Here is a 16682-nt window from a genome sequence, read left to right on the forward strand (position 1 = left end):
AAAAGCCATCCCTTAGACATTCGACAAATCCACTCGGCAATCCTGATCTCCAATGAAGTCTCTGAAGTTTGCACGTGACTGCACAGGTTTCTCCCGACATCCCAAAAGTATGGTAGGCATAATTAGCCTTATAAATTACCTTGTACATAGGTGAGTGATAGAGGGATCAATCGGAATGTGGGGAAAGATGCTTCTGAGAAACTTAGTGGGGAACTGGGATTTCTCTGTGAGTTTGCATAAACTGGATGGGCTATGTCACAAGAAAATATGAAAAGTAATGAAAAGTTTGTTTCGGAATTTGATCAACCAAGAAGTATAACAATAAACTGAACCTTCATCAAACACTGGACTGACTTCAAATGAAATATCCTGTTTAAGTTCTGGTCACCACATTATAGGAGGTGAGAGGGCACATTATAGAGGTCTGGAGAGATGCTAGGACTATTTTCTTTGGAAAGAGAACGCTCAAGGGAGACTTAGTAGAGATATAAAAATGAAGAAAGATCTGAATATTGTGGATATGGTGGAGAAAAAAAATGCAAGGCTTGGGAGAAAAGGCCAGTGGGAGCAACCAGAGTTGTTATACTGGTAGAGTGCTAATACAGGCACTATGAGTTGTTAGGCCTCCTTCTGCACATAATCTGTCATAAGCAAAGAGCCAGACTCCTGGAGAGAACTGAACTAAATACAATAGACAATTAATACTCAGTAACACTGCAGACAGTATTAGTCTTTATGTTAACCTAAAAAGCGAAGCAGAGGTGAGACAAATTGACAATATCACCAAAAGTAGCACTATCAGGTCATCATAGAGTTATTCAAACAGCATCCCTGACATTCACTCTATACATCTACTATTATCTTTTTTTTAATCTCACACTGAATAGGATTTCATAAATATGAATTCTTGTAAATGCAAAGTCAAAGATCCTTTCTCATAGTTTCTGAGGCATATTTACCTTAACTCTTCTATCTGTGAAATCCATTTCAAATACCAGAGGTGCCGCTCAATTTCTTCAATCTGTCCAATCAATACTGTCAATTCTTCCATTAAAGGCTGGGCTGTAAGTAGATGATTGTTGATAGACTCAGCTAAGGCTGCCTTTTTCTCAAGAATGCCACTTAGTAACTTCTTGGAGTTTTCAGCATTCTTGAAAGCATTTTCAATTTTCTTTGGCACTTCAGATGAGACAGTAAGAACCTATATCAATTTTAACACAAAAGTTAAAATTAGATAAATGACATTAGAGATGTGTGCTTTATAAATCTTCACTTCAGCTTAAAAATGCATGGAATTCCAAATATAGTTTTTGGGCTAACCTTGCAAGGATTGGAATTTGCTCACAGGCATATACAAAGGGCAAAATTCCACATCACTGTTTTAAAATCAGAAATTCACCTACATCTTGGGACAAAAGCACCTTCACCCAGAGACTCCATTCTAAATTTCAGGAAGATATCCAGACAAGGAATGATAACAGTGTAGGGTGTGTATTTTCCAGAGACAAAAAAAAATGAAGCGGCTCTCACTCCAAGCCATCTGCACTTAATTTGGGGATGCAGTCCCAGTATGCAACATTTCCGAGAAGAAATTAACTGCATTCCTGAACACTCCTGAGGAGTACTTGTCAAAACACTGAAGTTATTGGAAGATTTTCATGACTGAAACTGCCCGTGTTTCACATCCAATGCTAGAATGTCAATTTATTTTTAATTTCTAGTAGATTGTGCTGGGAAGTAAGTTCTGGCAGCAACACACACAAACTGCTGGAGGAACTCAGCAGGTCAGGTAGCATCTGTAATCTGTGCCAAATTAGATATAGCATGTATCTGGCTTTACCAGCTGCAAAAGCAATTCTGGTGACAGGGCTCAATTCCAGCACCGTTCTTTAAGGAATGTACATCCTTCCTGTGGAATGTGTGGGTTTTCTCCAGGTCTTCTGGTTTCCCCCCACAGTCCAATGATAAATCGGGTAGATTAATCAATCATTGTCAAGGTTAGAGTTAATTGGGTTTGTCAGGGGTGACTGGGGCAGCAAGGCTCGAAGGGCCGACTCCAAGTTGTAAGCTAAATAAAAATATACACAAATTCCTGACTGGAAGGAACCTGAAGAGCCAACCTCAAGAATGAAGTTTTCATTACAGATTTCAATACAAGTGCTGGACTAGGAGCTGTTCACCACTAAGCAGGCCAGACTGAATCGTCAAATGGGGCTTTCATGGCAGGCAGCACACATCTCTATCATTATGTGAAAGAGATGCAAGTCACTATTAAGATTCCCACTTTCAATGTTATACTAATGTTTAATATCTCTGAAGTACTTTTAATGGGACAGTTTTGCTTATGTTTAGATTTACACTGAATGTTTAGGTCTCAGTTCAGAAAGTTCTACTCATTTAATAAGGTAGGAAAAGCCAGGAGGTCCCGAAGAGAGACTTTAGGGAGCTAGGTAGAAAGCTGAAAAGCAGGACCATCAGCATATCTCTAGATTGCTACCTGTGCCATGCACCAACGAGGATAAGAATAGGATGATTTTGGCAGATGAATGCATGGCTGTGAAACTGGTGCAGGCAGCAGGGTTTCAAATTTCTGGGTTATTGGGATCTCTTCTGGGAAAGGTATGACCTGTACTAAAGGGCCAGGTTACAACTAAAACCAAGAGGGACCAATATCCCTGCAGGCAGGTTTGTTAGATCTGCTGGGGAGGCTTTAAACTACTTTGGCAGGGGAATGGAAAATAGAGTGATAGGGCTGAAGACAGAGCTGTTAGTTTATAAGGAGAGTCATATGAGGTGAGGCTTTCAGGAAGAACAGGCAGGTGATAGGTCAAAATTGCAATCAGTGAGAAGAGCTGTAGTGTCAAAGGCAGACAAAATCAAAATGGGTGACAGTTACAGGACTGAAGGCATTATACATGAATGCATGCAGTATACGGAATAAGAGATTATCTTGTAGCACAGTTAGAGATTGACAAGTATGACGTTGAGGGCTTCATGGAATCATGGCTGAAAGAAGAGTACACCTGGGAGCTCAACATCCAAGGATGCACACTGTATCAAAAGGACAGGCAGCTATGTAGAGGGGATGTCGTAGCTCTGATGGCAAAAAATGAATCAAATTCTTAGAGAGTTAACATGGAAGATGTTGAATTCTAGTGCGGAGAGTTGCAAGGGTAAAAAGATCCTAATGAGAGTTATATACAGACCTCCGAACAGTATCCAGGATGTGGGCAACAAATTACAAGAGGAGATACAAAAATCATGCCAAAGGGCAATGTTACAATAGTCGTGGGGGATTTCAAACTGCAGATAGATTGGGAAAATCAGGTTGGTGCTGGATGTCAAGAGAAAGAATTTGTAAAATGCCTATGAGATGACTTTTTAAGAGCAGTTTGTGGTTAAGCCAACTAGGGGAAAGGCTACTCTGGATTGCCTGCTGCGTAATGAGCAGGGTTTGATCAGAGACCTTAAGGTAAAGGAACCCTTAGAAGGCAGTGATCATAAAATGGTAAGACTTCACCCTGCAGTTTGAAAGGGAGAAGTTAAAGTCAGATGTATCAGTATTACAGTGGAGTAAAGAGAATTACAGGGGCATGAGAGAAGAGCTGACCTAAGTTGATTGTAAGGGGATAATAGCAGGGATGACGGTACAGCAGCAATGGTGGGGAGCAATTCAGAAGGCACAGGATAGGCTCATCCCAAAGAAGTTTTCTAACCGTGGCTGACAAGGGAAATCAAAGCCGAGATGAAAGCAAAAAAGAGGGCATATAAGAGAGCATAATTAGTGGGAAATGAGAGGACTGGGAAACTTAAAAACCAACAGAAGGCAACTAAAAAACTCATAAGGAATGAAAAGATGAAATATGAAGGTAAGCTAGCCAATAATATCAAATAGGTTACCAAAAGTTCAAGAGTAAAAGAGAGGTGAGACTGGATATTGGACTGCTGGAAAATGATACTGGAGAGGTAGTAATGGAGGACAAGAAAATTGCAGATGAACTGAATAAGTATTTTGCATCAGTCTTCACTGTGAAAGACACGAGCAGTATGCCAGACATTCAGAAGTGTCAGGGGGGCAGAAGTGAGTGACGTTGCTATTACGAGGGAGAAGGTGCTTGGAAAATTGAAAGGTCTGAAAGTAGATAAGCCACCTGAACCAGAAGGACTACAGCTCAGGGTTCTGAAAGATACAGATGAAGAGACTGTGAAGGCATTACTAAAGACCTTTCAAGAACCAATAGATTCTGGTTGGCTTTGGGAGGACTGAGAAATTGCAAATGTCATTTCAACCTTCAAGAAGGGAGGAAAGGCAGAAGAAAGGAAATTATAGGCCAGTAAGTCTGACCCCTGTGATTGGGAAAATGTTGGAGTCAATTGTTAAGGATGTGGTTTCAGGGTACTTGGAGGCACATTATAAAATAGGCCAGAGTCAGCATGGTTTCTTTAAAGGAAAATCTTGCCCGACAAACTTGTTGGAATTTTTTGAGGAAATAACAAGAACAAACAAAGATGGTTCAGTGAATGTTGTGTACTTGAATTTTCAGAAGGCCTTTGACAAGGCACGGCACACAAGGCTGCTTAACAAGATAACAGCCCATGGTATTACACAGAGAGATATTAGCATGGAGAGAGCATTGGCTGATTGGAGGCAAACAGTGGGAATAAAGGGAGCTTTTTCTAATTGGCTGCTGGTGACTAGTGGTGTTCCACAGGGGCTGGGGTTGCAACTGCTTCCTTTTCCATTGTATGTCAATGACTTGGTTGACATAACATAAAGATAGGTGAAGGGGCAGGTAGAATTGAGGATGCAGTGAAGCTGCAGAAGGACTTAAACAGATTAGAAGAATGGTTAAAGAAGTGACAGATGGAAAACAGTCTCGAGAAATGTATGGTCAGGGACTTTGGTAGAAGGAATAAGATCATGGACTATTTCCTAAACGGGGAGAAAATCAAAAGGGACTTGGGAGTCCTCGGGCAGGATTCCTTAAAGGTGAACTTGCAGGTTGAGTTGGTCATGAGGAAGGCAATTGCATTCATTCTGAAAGGACTAGAGTATAAACACCGGGATGTAATACTGAGGCTTTAAGAGGACTGGCGAGGCTTCACTTGGAGTATTGTGAGCAGTTTTAGGCCCCTGATTTAAGAAAGGATGTGCTGACATTGGAAAGGGTTCAGAGGAGGTTCACAAGAATGATTCTAGGAACGATAGGCAATGTATGAGGAGCAATCAATGGCTCTGGGCCTGTTTTGTTGGAATTTAGAAGAATGGGGGGAATCTCATTAAAACCTATCAAATGTTGAAAGGCCTAGAGAGTGGATGTGAAAAGGATGTTTCCTATAGTGCAGGAGTCTAAGACGAGAGGGTACAACTTCAAAAGAGAAGGATGTCCATTTAGAACGGAGATGAGGAAGAATTTATTTAGCAAGAGGGTGATGAATCTGTGGAACTTGCTACCACAGGCAGTTGGTTGTGGAGGCCAGGTCTTTGAGTGTACTTAAGGCAAGGTTGATAGATTCATGTTAGTCAGTATGTGAAAGGTTATGGGGAGAAGGCAGGAGAATGGGTTTGAGAGGGAAATGATCAGTCATAATGAAATAGCAAAGAATAAATTCTGCTCCCATGACTTACAGTCTTAATTAAGTATTGTTTTACTGAAAATTTCTATCACACACAAATATCTCTCAGGCGCACAAAATGCATCAACAAATGAAAGCTAAATGAATTGAAATACATTATGTCCAGATCACAACCAACTAAATAGGATCAAAGTCAAAGAACACTTATTATTGATACAAAAAAGTATAAATTATACAACCTTCAGATCTGTCTGCTTACAGGCAGCCTCAAAGCAAGAAACCTGAAAGAACCCGACTGAAAAAGAAAATCCAACATCCAATGCACAGAGAAAAACAATAAACCACAAATCATGCAAACAATAGAAACAAGCAACAGCATTCCGAACCAAATTGAATCCATAGACCCCGAATCTTCAAAGCAGCCAGAGTAGGCCAAAAGCCTTGGTCCTAGTACATCATTTAGTGGGCAAATCGCTGTGAAGCTCACAGACACGAAGCTCATAACAGCAGAAGCAGTCCCATGGACTCAGTGCTGCAGAGAAAGGAGCAAACATTGCATGAGAGCAAGCAAAATCAGCCCAACCCTCGCCTCCAGATCGGACACCCTGCCTTTACAGTTAATGTGGGCTGATGTTTAAATCATCCGAACTAGCAGCAATATGCTCTGGGTCTAGATGTACTCATCTAACAAGCAGATTTGACACTATGTATTTAAAACACTATGGTTTAAGTGAGGTATGACAGTGTTAGGACTGGAACAGCATGGGATTCAGAACTAGTTTAGAATCCCATGTCAGTTTCCAAGCCAGAAATAAGTATGAGAAGAGAAATAACAAATAAAAAACTAAGTTTTGTAAACAATATTTGATTTCAATTTCAATAGGTTTCAATAGGTTCATCTGCTGCATGAAAATAAAATCAAACAAAAGCATTAACTCTTCACTCTTTCCACCTTTTGATTTTATGCAGCCTTTTCTGCATATTTCTTTAAAGGAAAGAGCTCTCCGTAAACTGTGGCTACGTCCACACTAGACTGGATCAGTTTGGAAAAAGCCGGTTTCGTGTAAAAACGACAGGCGTCCACAATGCGTATTTAAAAATATCTCTGTCCACATTGAAACGGAGATTTTGGCGAATCTCCTCCAACTGCATATGCGCAGGATGCATCTACCGAAACAAGCGACATGTTTGGCGTCAAATCTCACCATGAAAGTGCATGTTTGTGTAGTTACAGACTAGAAAAACTTAAAATGACAGACAGCTGTGGGCTCTCGCACAGGAGAACTTTAAAGTAAAAAAAAACACTGGAGCCTACGGAGGCAACCGTCAGGGAGTTCATGGACAGATTGACCCGGCTGATGACGAACATTGAAAAACTGACTAACTCTGTTGCATTAATAAAGCACCTTGTTAAATGTATAAAACATGTCTGCATCAGTATTATCTTGTATTTCCATACAATGTTACATTAGGCTGTTACACATCTATTGTCAGAGAAGTACTTGCATAAATAGGTAAACCACCTTCATACGAGCAAGGTCAGAAAACAGGGCAAAGTAAGTATACTTATTTATTCAGTAAGTTATGGGTCAAAGTATTTGGCGAGTACATTTCTAACTCTTCTGGCTTCAGTCTTGTTGCCATCTGTTCTGAAATTGTTAGGTTGCGTTCAAGAAAACAATGAAACAGTGCGCTGCCGTCTGACAGCGTTTTCAGATTTCTCTGATTACCCCATCCACACTGCTCCAGCCAATCTGGTGTTTTCAAAATTACACACTTTGGAGAGCATTTCTGAAAAGCTCCAGTTTCAGGGGACGAAAACACCATTTTAGTGTGGATGGAGGGTAAAAACGAAGAGAAAAAGCTTACTCCAATCTGTCTTGTTTGATTCTGTAAGATGTCTGAAGTGACTCAATGATCAATAATTCTTTTGGTTTTAAACAACTGACAAGATAGGTATCAGATACACTATCTACATCTTAAATTAAAAATTAAAAATGAGGAATTATCATTGAAGGATATATAGTATGTAATTCAATAGCCATTCACGATGAGGAAATTCAAAGCTCCAGTGTATCAATAATGACAAATAACATTTTAAAAAGACAAGAGATTTGGGAGAAATTTCTCACAGCTGCCCAGTCAACAGAGCTAATTCAATGCTGGTGTTGACAATGTAGAGAATCGTCAGATAACCTAGGCGGAGTCCAGCAAAGGAACCAGGAAGCAAAATAAGTTGCTGTGTTGATCTGGGGAGTGGGTTTGGAGTCACTGTGGATATATTAGCCCTAAGATTTCCTCTATGTTTGATTGGCTCACTTTGTCATGTCTTCTTCCATTTATTAAAGTTTTTATACAAATATTTATACAAATACTATCAATAATACTTACTCAACACTCCATTGCAATACTGGAGTGCTGTGCCCCAAATGCTGACTTAGATGAGGCTGACTTACAGCGGTAATAAATATAAATCCTATGTTACTATTATGTACAAGTTAAAGGGTTGCTAACCTGCCCATTATTTATCCTTGAACCTATGTAATCTGGTCTTTATCAAATGTGTATCATATAGGAATGTCATTTATAAATTACAATTCAGAAGTACTTCGGTGCCTGTATATAACATAGCACTTCCTGAAAAGGAAGCTAAGAATCACCACGTAAATATACAGTGTTCCTTTCTAAAGAATCATTCTAGGGTCCTAAAGTGAAAAGCACATATTGAGAGATTTAGTGAAAATTTATTCAAAGCCCATTAATGAAAATCAAATAAACTGCAGAGAGAAACTGAAAATATGGATCTAAAATAGAAAATATTGCAAAAACTCAGGTCAGCATTCATGCAAATTTAAGGTATTGGCTATTTATCTTTCCACAGATGAAGGTGAATTTCCGACCATTTTCTGCTCTCTATTCAATACCAGAATCTGTTTGTTCTGAATAATGTATCTTTCTGATATTAAGCTCAATATATAACGCAAACTCCATACAATGAATACAAAAACGTTTATCAACAAGTTGTTCTTTCCTTCATATGTATAAAATTAGAACTGTGTAATCTTTCTCAAATGAAACCTGTTATTTCTAAGCCTTTCATGACACAACTATGGACAAACTTGGGTACCCTCCCTCTTTCCCTTTCTCCTATGGTTCACTCTCCTCTCGTCAGAATCCTTCCTCTCCAAACATTTTCCTACCCCAGGCTTCACCTAACAGTTTCTAGCTAACCTCCTTCCCCTCTTCCACTTATTTATCCTGGCGTCTTCCCCCTTCTTTCCAGTTTTGAAGAAGGGTCTCGGTCTGAAACGTCGATTCTCTATTCATTTCCATAGATAATGCCTGACCTGCTGATTTCCTCCAGTATTTTGTGTGTGTATTGTTATAGACACACTTAAAGTATTTTTATAACCGTGATTCCATTTAATGGTCTTCATTTGTTAGTTACTAATGGTTTACATTATTCAAAGGGTGTTACTTTATGAATGAACGTTGGGGATGGAGCGCTGAGAAGCTGCAGAACCCCAATGAATCCAGAGGCCGAGGCCTGGGCATCGTACCTGTTCCTCCAGAGTTTTTTTGTACAGCGCTAGTTCCTCTGTTATTTGAGGGAGTCTCTTTAAAGCTTTGGGATCATTTCCCAACTCTTTCTCTACGAACTCGACTACGTATTGCGTTATCTCGCAGTTCTCGTTCGCCACAAGATCGCCCTTCGCGGCCATTGCGCTGACGTTTGTATCACCAAATCCGGGCACCCAGATGGTTACCATGGAGATCGGCGGCAGCTCCGAGCAAAAAAAATGAACGAGACCGAGACTACTGAGTAAAAACAGGAATTAATCGCTCACACCAATGACTTTTTCCTCTACCAACTGTTTTTTTTTGGCAAATCCGCAGAGCAAAAGAAAGACATTTTGTTTTTGCAACGATCCCCAGAAAGAGGTGGGAATGCACACCGCCTCCTGGCGCCTGTAAGAGGTAGCAGCAATTTAAATATGTATTTTGAAAGTATTTTGAAATCTTACGCATATATGCTTGGTTTTGCAATATTATAAACCTAATTCTGACGTCGGGTTGTAATTCGTAATCTTTAACATCTAAATAAATAACATTCTAATATATCTGTAATCACTAACTCGTGCCAATAAATAGAACAATATAAATTTATCAGAACTCCAGAATGCCGAAGTTTCTATGACCCTCCACATTGGATACAAATACTCTAGACTTATTGAGAAAAATCAATCTATTTAATATTACAAATTTCCAAGAAAATTAATAGGCTGATAAAGTAGATGATAATAAGACAAATTATTTTCAGAATTCTTCACTGGCTATAAGGAATAACATAAACATTCATGAATTTGTTTTAAATTCTTCCTCATTTCGGTGGATCCTCTATTAGCAGTTGAATTTTTAATCTCTGGCCACCTGAAAAAGACCTACAGGCTTCTTTTTCTTTCTGTGTTCTGATGTCATATCAAACATATTCTATTTTAGAATGCTTGGTGGCTAATTCATTTCCTTGCTGTTCGATGGGCGACACTGCCATCTTTTCGTCTATGTTACACAAGTGATGTTTTTAATAAGCAGGGAAAGTTTTCAATTTTATTAAAATGATTATTAGATTGTTTGATGGGTAAAGGGAGAAAAACATATTTGCATATTTTCGGTCTTGATTGAATTTGACCAGCATTGCCCACAGAAATGTTACCTTCTGATTACCTGCCCCACCAACCAGGTTATCACTCAGCTTTAGATTCCTAGGATAGCACCTTTACATTCCTAGAGTAGATTATGTCTTTGCATAAGAGCTTTCACCTTTAAGTATTCTTACATACTCTCCCAAATTCTCTTCAAAATGTAATTATCAGTACACTATATACTCGCCTCTGCGCTTCAAATTATGGAAAAGCATATTGAATATTGGGCTTTAGTGACTGGACATTTATTTTCATACAAGCCAACAAAATAGTCTTTTTGTCACAGTAAATATTTGAATCTGTAATTCTTTCTTAGTTAAGATCAGTAATAACTAGGTACAAGCCCATAACAAAAACAAATCATTAATGCAATGTATTAAATGACACATCCAATTTGAAATAGAATCTCAGAGAAGTTCATAACATGGAAGAACATTATGTGGCTGACTGAGTTCATGCTGGTAATGTGCAAAAGCAATTTAGCAGTTCCACTCCTATTCACTCTACCACCTAGTTTTGCATGTTTTTTTAACTTTCAAGTTCAAGTTTAATTGTCATTCAACCATACATGAATGCAGCCAAATGAAACAACATTCCTCTGGGGCCAAGGTACAAAACACAGTACTGACAGTCATACACAGCATAAGGCACATATAAGATAGGAATAAAACACAGTCACACAAAAAATCATAGTCTGACTCCATGAAAGTTGCAGTAGTCTGCAGACTCTTTTGCTGAGTGAACACTGAGGGACAGCAACAACTGCAGCATGGACACCACACCACCCACATTTGATGCCTTCCCTTGTGCTGGTGCAACCAGGGAACACCACAGCTTAAGGCCAAGTCTTTACTATGACCGGGGCCATGCAGCTCCCTTGCTGTTCGCCAATAAACGATTGAATTGGATTTGCAGTATTCCACACCACCAACGCCCAACAGGTCTTGCAATCACAAGAAAAACAACCGAGACAAGCACTCACTGTTAAGACTGCACACCTCCTTCACGCACTGACGCCTCTGTTGCAGGCAGCATCATGGTCCTTATCAAGTCCAGCTCATTCAGTTTCTCCTCCAATGAGAAACTCGCTGATGGGAGTAGACCTGCAGTACTTTAACTTTTTAATGTCTAGTAGGCTCTTGCAATAATATATGCACTTTAAAAAAAGACAGTAACGCCTTTGGTTGACCACATAGAAGCTGCTGTGCCTGAACATGCTGCCATCTTACCAGAGGTACTTATCAGTTTTCTGTTGCAATACAATGTCTGAATTCACATCCACCAGTGGTGCATTCCAGATGTTAACCATTGCATAAAGACAATTCATTTCACTTTGGTTTTTCATGAATTGCCTTCAATTTTGTGGCCAAGAGTGTCACTGTATCAGTAGTTTAAATACCTCAAATCAGATATTTTAACAACTTCCTCTGAGTCCAAGAATATCCAGATCCCCAAAAATCATTACTATTTGAATCAGTACCATTGGCCAAAATAGATAACATAAGCACATTCAACTGATGTTATTTAAAACTATTCACTCCATGCACGATGTAGTGTCTAACGCCACCCAAGTGTACGTGACTGATGCTTTCTAGAAACCGTTTGGCAACAATTAAGTGGTATAGTGTCCCAAATAAACAAAAGGAATCCTAGCTATTTTCTCAATTAACTTTTGTTCTTTAAAGATGTCTCAAATAAGTGGTTGCCCCAATTAACCAATGGCCTAATTAACCGTAATCTACTTCTCTACGCTTCTACTTCTCATTTCTGAATTTTGGAGAAGTTTTGGAATTACCCATTGTGCGAAGAGTCAAGATCACTAACCTTCATCATAGACCTAAAACATACTGGCAATGCACCATCTCACTGCCTACAAATCCATTTCTCAAAACTGACTGTAGTGTATAGGGTCTGGTATTTGTCTCATGGTAAGAACAGAAAGTCTTTCAAATTTTTCATGTAGGTCTCATTTATACAAGCTCTCAGTGGTTAGCTGCAGATAACAATGGAATGAGACCAGATAAATGGCTGCTGGATTATTTCAAAATTCTTCTCGCAGTATGATTAAAAATCCAGACATCATACCTTGAAAATCATTTTAATTTATTATATCTAAAACTGGTTATTTTAATACTGATACAGAAAATACAATCATTAGGAATAAAACTGCAAGAAAACAAGCTGTAATAATACTAAATATTTATTGATCAATGTCATTTTGCACTTAAAAGTCATTAAGTTTTACAAATGTGAAAAATAAAATCAACCCTTGAAGGTTAATAAAACAAATCTAAAAGATTTTCAGTCACATAACAAGCTAAATAAAAGTAGAACCTCCTTATACATTTCAGTGGCTGTTAAAAAAAACATATAGATATATGTTCCAGGTTATCGTAACCAGACTGTGTTTAGCTGAGTTTGATTTTTGATGCTTGTATCCATTTTGAGTACCTCTCGAATTGCCATAGTCGCATAAGTAGAGGGAGGAAGTGAGAAATCCATTTTCAATGCTTTGAATTTACCAGCTGCAATAAGAAATAATTATGATTAAATTTATTGAAAAAAACACACAGAAGTCTCAGTCACTTATGATCTGAAACCACTGAAACATTGATTATTACCCTTTGATTTTTTCCTAGGAGGTAAAAATTTACCTCCCACCCCTCACTGCCCTCAAGAAGATCATGTTAAATTGTCTTCTTGAACTATTGCAGTCTCTCAGGTTATCACTTAACATGTAGGAAGTTGCAGGACTCCAAACCCAGCAACAATGAAAGTAGAGCAATTTAATTTCAAGTCAGAAAATTTGGCATCTAGAGAACAACTTGGATCCAGTCCCTTTCCTTTTTGCCCATATATTTCTCATTACCTGAGTCCATGTTTTTGAAAATACTGTGAAGTGAGAATCTGCAGTGCAGCTTGTTGATGGTAACAAACCAATGTATGCCACTGGTGGAAGAAATACATATTTAGCATGACATACAAAGTGAATTGAATGTTGTCGAAGCTTCATTCATCCAGTTAAGAAGTCAGTGCACCATCACATTTTTTACTTTTACCTTTCATATTTAGAAAGTTTATTTCTATTTCTGTTTGGTTGGAAGAGGGGTGTTGGTTGACAGGTGGGGATTTATTCTTTGCACTAAATTCAGACACTCAATCTGCTCTTCTGTCATGAATTGTTACCAGTGTTTCTTTCTAAATTTGATGGACTGTAAATATAGGATATGAAGATACTTCAATTGAATGATTTCTGTCTTAGACCATCTGGGTATGTCCATTTATAGTTGCACAGCAAAGACAAAAAAAAAAATCCTAGCCATTGGAATACAAAACTGGCCTTTTCGTGTCTGCAGGTTGGAATAAGAAAACAGATCAGAGAACCCACTCTGACTGGAATCAAATATCACCTAAGGGTGTAGATACTGAATGAGTATAGGAATAAGCCCAGTTTAATGTTCTAGATCCAAACTATTTTCTGTCAGTGATTACATAGACTAAAAACAGAGCAACATTCATAGTGCTATAGCTGAGAAAAATGCAAGAACATCAGCAATGAGGAATTAGATGCAATGAGAAAAAGAAGCCTCTTGCCTTTCCATGTTACAGAATACACTGAACATTATTTAAATTCTTATATCAAGATCCATTTCCAAGTCAATGTTCAACATACCTTCGGAAGATTTTGGCAAAGGTACTCCTTCCAGCTTTTCCACATCAGTCTGAACCAAAGGAATTTTTTTATCATCATAGACTAGAATCTCCCTATGAAGTAAAAATTCCCAAAACAATATGTTTCAGTAACCAGAAAATAGGAAAGTCATTTTGCAGCTGGAGGTATTCTATAAATATTAATAAAAAAAACAAAGTCCACTACATATACAGTGGTACAGCTTTGCACTCCATTTCTGTCTCTTTCTTATCTCTTCAGAGAGACAATAAACAAAATCTTGGGAGTTTTGAGGTTCAACAAATGTGGGTTATTTTCTCTGGATGGCAGAGGGTGAGGGGAGATCCAATAAAGATTTATACGATTAGGAGTGGATTGCTAGTATCATATTTCCCCAGGGTTAAAATACATAATTTATGCATTTAAGATGAAATGGAGCGTTGGTTGCCCGAGATGTGTTGCCTGGGGTTGTGGCAGGGGCATATATGATAGAGAATTAAAAGAGGCTCTTGGATAGGCACATGAATGTGGAGAAAGTGGAAGGATATGGACATTGTCAAAGTACGTTTATTATCAAAGAATGTATAAATTATACATCTTGAGATTTGTTTGCTTACAGGCAGCCACAAAGCTAGAAACCCAATTTTTAAAAAAATATGAATAAAAAGACCCAATGCACAAGAGAAAGGGAATGCAAACACATATCATGCAAACAACTGAAGCGAGCAACAACATCCCGAACCAAACTGAGTCCTCAGATCTGGGCCTGGAGTAGGCCCAAAGCCTTGCTTATCAGTTCATCATATTAGAGGGCATGGAGAACAGCAGTCTTCACAGCCGCAGTGCCTTGAAGAGGGGAGTGGCCATTGCAGAGCAAGTGAGATTGGCTCTCGCCTTAGATCCCAACACTCTGTCTTTTCAGTCTATCTGTTTGGTGTTTAAATTGGTCAAACAACAGATCGTACCTCGCACTGAACCTGGGAACCGCTGTAGCAAAAGGCTCTGGTGGCCCAGAGAAAAGATTGAACATTGTGGAGAGCTCTCGCCTTCAATTTGGGCTGGCATTTAAGATGTCTAAGCAGCAGATTATGCCTCTCACTAGGACCCGGCTGCTACGAATGGGCTCAGGACTGAAGTCACACAACCCAGCGAATTGCTCTGGACCCAGATTTCACCTGCCAGCCCAAATCGACTCTAAAGCTCTTCAAACCAGCTTTGCGCCCAGAGCAATCCAACCTTACACCCATACCAGTTGTACAGGCATCAGAACTCCTTTGCCATGACCTCTCCTCACTGTATGCAGTGATAATTTAACACAATTTATCCCAGAAAAGGTGCCTTTAGTTTTGTTTTAGTCAAATTTCTTTCCATTTGAACTTCCAGTGAACTATCGCATGCATTTGGCGGCAAGCATGATCTTAACCAAAAGTCTTAGGTTAATTGAGTAGGCAAAGGGAATTAATTTATTTGGGCATTTACTTACTAATTTAATTAGTACAGCTCAATCATTTCCTGTGCTATACCATTGTATGTCCTATGTCCTAAGATAAAACCTGGGGCCAGTTTAACTAAGGTTCTAAAATGCATCCTTAACCTCTAAAGGTACACTGGCTAAGCTCCATTTGTCAAATTCTAGGCAGCCTGCAACTAATTAACTTGCATCTTGTACTAATATGGACTCTTTAGGCCAAGAGGGACAGAACTGCAACTTCTATTGATGAAGTGCACCTTTTTAGTCTCTTAGTATTAAAATTGCCAAATTTACAGCTTCCTTTTATTATAAACTGATACAAGAATAACCGTCACCTGCTATTATAGATTGGACAACCAAAGCAGTTGGGTGTGCAATGTTCAGAACAGTGGAACAGAGAACAAGCAGCAGCAATGTTGCCCATTGAGGAGGTGGGTGGCCAAAGATCAATTATGTGGCTATTCCCTTTTATCTAGCCGCAACAAACTGAATACACCATTCTCCCATATTACTTCACTGTTACCAACTTTTGAACATTACGATACTTGTTGTATTTCATTTGTTTATAGCAGCAGATGGCTTTCAATCACTGTTAGTGTTATAAAGAGTGACATAGCCTTTGGAAACCAAATGTGCACTGAAAAGTCACGCTTCTATTTATACTTATCATAAGCTCTTTCGTCTCTCTACAGGCACTTCAACACTCCACAGATGCTAACGTTCGCCTATACACTAGGAGCGATTGACAGCCAATTAATCTAGAAATCTGCATGTCTTTGAGACAAGTGAAGAACCATAGGGCACCTGGAGGAAACACAAGTGCAGGGAGAAATGGGCAAATTCCAGACAGCACCAGAGGTATAGATTGAATAAAGTCATTGAAGCTGTGAGGCAGCACCTCTATTAGCTGTTCAATACGCTGCCCAGCTTTTCATCCCCCATCCACAGTCATTTCTAGTAAGCCTCAAGGATCCATAATTAGTAATTAGTTATTTCATAAACATAGACCCAGATTCTCAATATAGACTTCAACACCTAGCTCTAACTTACCATGATTACCCCAGTGTCTCTCAATTAATACTTATCCAATTTACTAGATGAGCAAATACTTCTGCAGACCATATACTGAGAATATTAATGTTCAAGTTCAAGTTTATTGTCATCTGACTGTACATATATATAACCAAATGAAATAACATTCCTCTGGACCACTGGATTTCTGGGTAAGATGGAGGCACACGTGAATGCAGAGGTCTCTCAA

General features: G+C 38.9%; 2 protein-coding genes across 5 annotated transcripts in view; both read right to left on the bottom strand.

Annotated features, from left to right (window-relative positions):
* rint1 (RAD50 interactor 1) overlaps nucleotides 1–9509 on the bottom strand; it is a 51379-nt gene extending 41870 nt beyond the window's left edge. The window contains exons 1-2 of the mRNA XM_059987167.1: nucleotides 9138–9509; nucleotides 960–1201 (exon numbers count right to left, since the gene is read on the bottom strand). Coding sequence (XP_059843150.1) covers nucleotides 960–1201; nucleotides 9138–9347 — 452 coding nt within the window. The 5' untranslated portion in view covers nucleotides 9348–9509. The remainder of the gene's footprint in view (nucleotides 1–959; nucleotides 1202–9137) is intronic.
* A 2888-nt stretch (nucleotides 9510–12397) lies between these two features.
* The window catches only part of pus7 (pseudouridine synthase 7), a 56835-nt gene continuing 52550 nt past the window's right edge, over nucleotides 12398–16682 (bottom strand). The window contains exons 15-17 of one of the 4 annotated variants that reach the window (XM_059987170.1): nucleotides 13954–14045; nucleotides 13150–13229; nucleotides 12398–12805 (exon numbers count right to left, since the gene is read on the bottom strand). In XM_059987170.1, coding sequence (XP_059843153.1) covers nucleotides 12785–12805; nucleotides 13150–13229; nucleotides 13954–14045 — 193 coding nt within the window. In that variant the 3' untranslated portion in view covers nucleotides 12398–12784. Of the gene's footprint in view, nucleotides 12806–13149; nucleotides 13230–13953; nucleotides 14046–14071; nucleotides 16226–16682 lie in introns of those variants that run through there. The other 3 variants (XM_059987169.1, XM_059987168.1, XM_059987171.1) reach the window with 3 other exon arrangements.

This window comes from Hypanus sabinus, chromosome 13 (assembly GCF_030144855.1).
Source record: "Hypanus sabinus isolate sHypSab1 chromosome 13, sHypSab1.hap1, whole genome shotgun sequence".
NCBI lineage: Eukaryota > Metazoa > Chordata > Chondrichthyes > Myliobatiformes > Dasyatidae > Hypanus > Hypanus sabinus.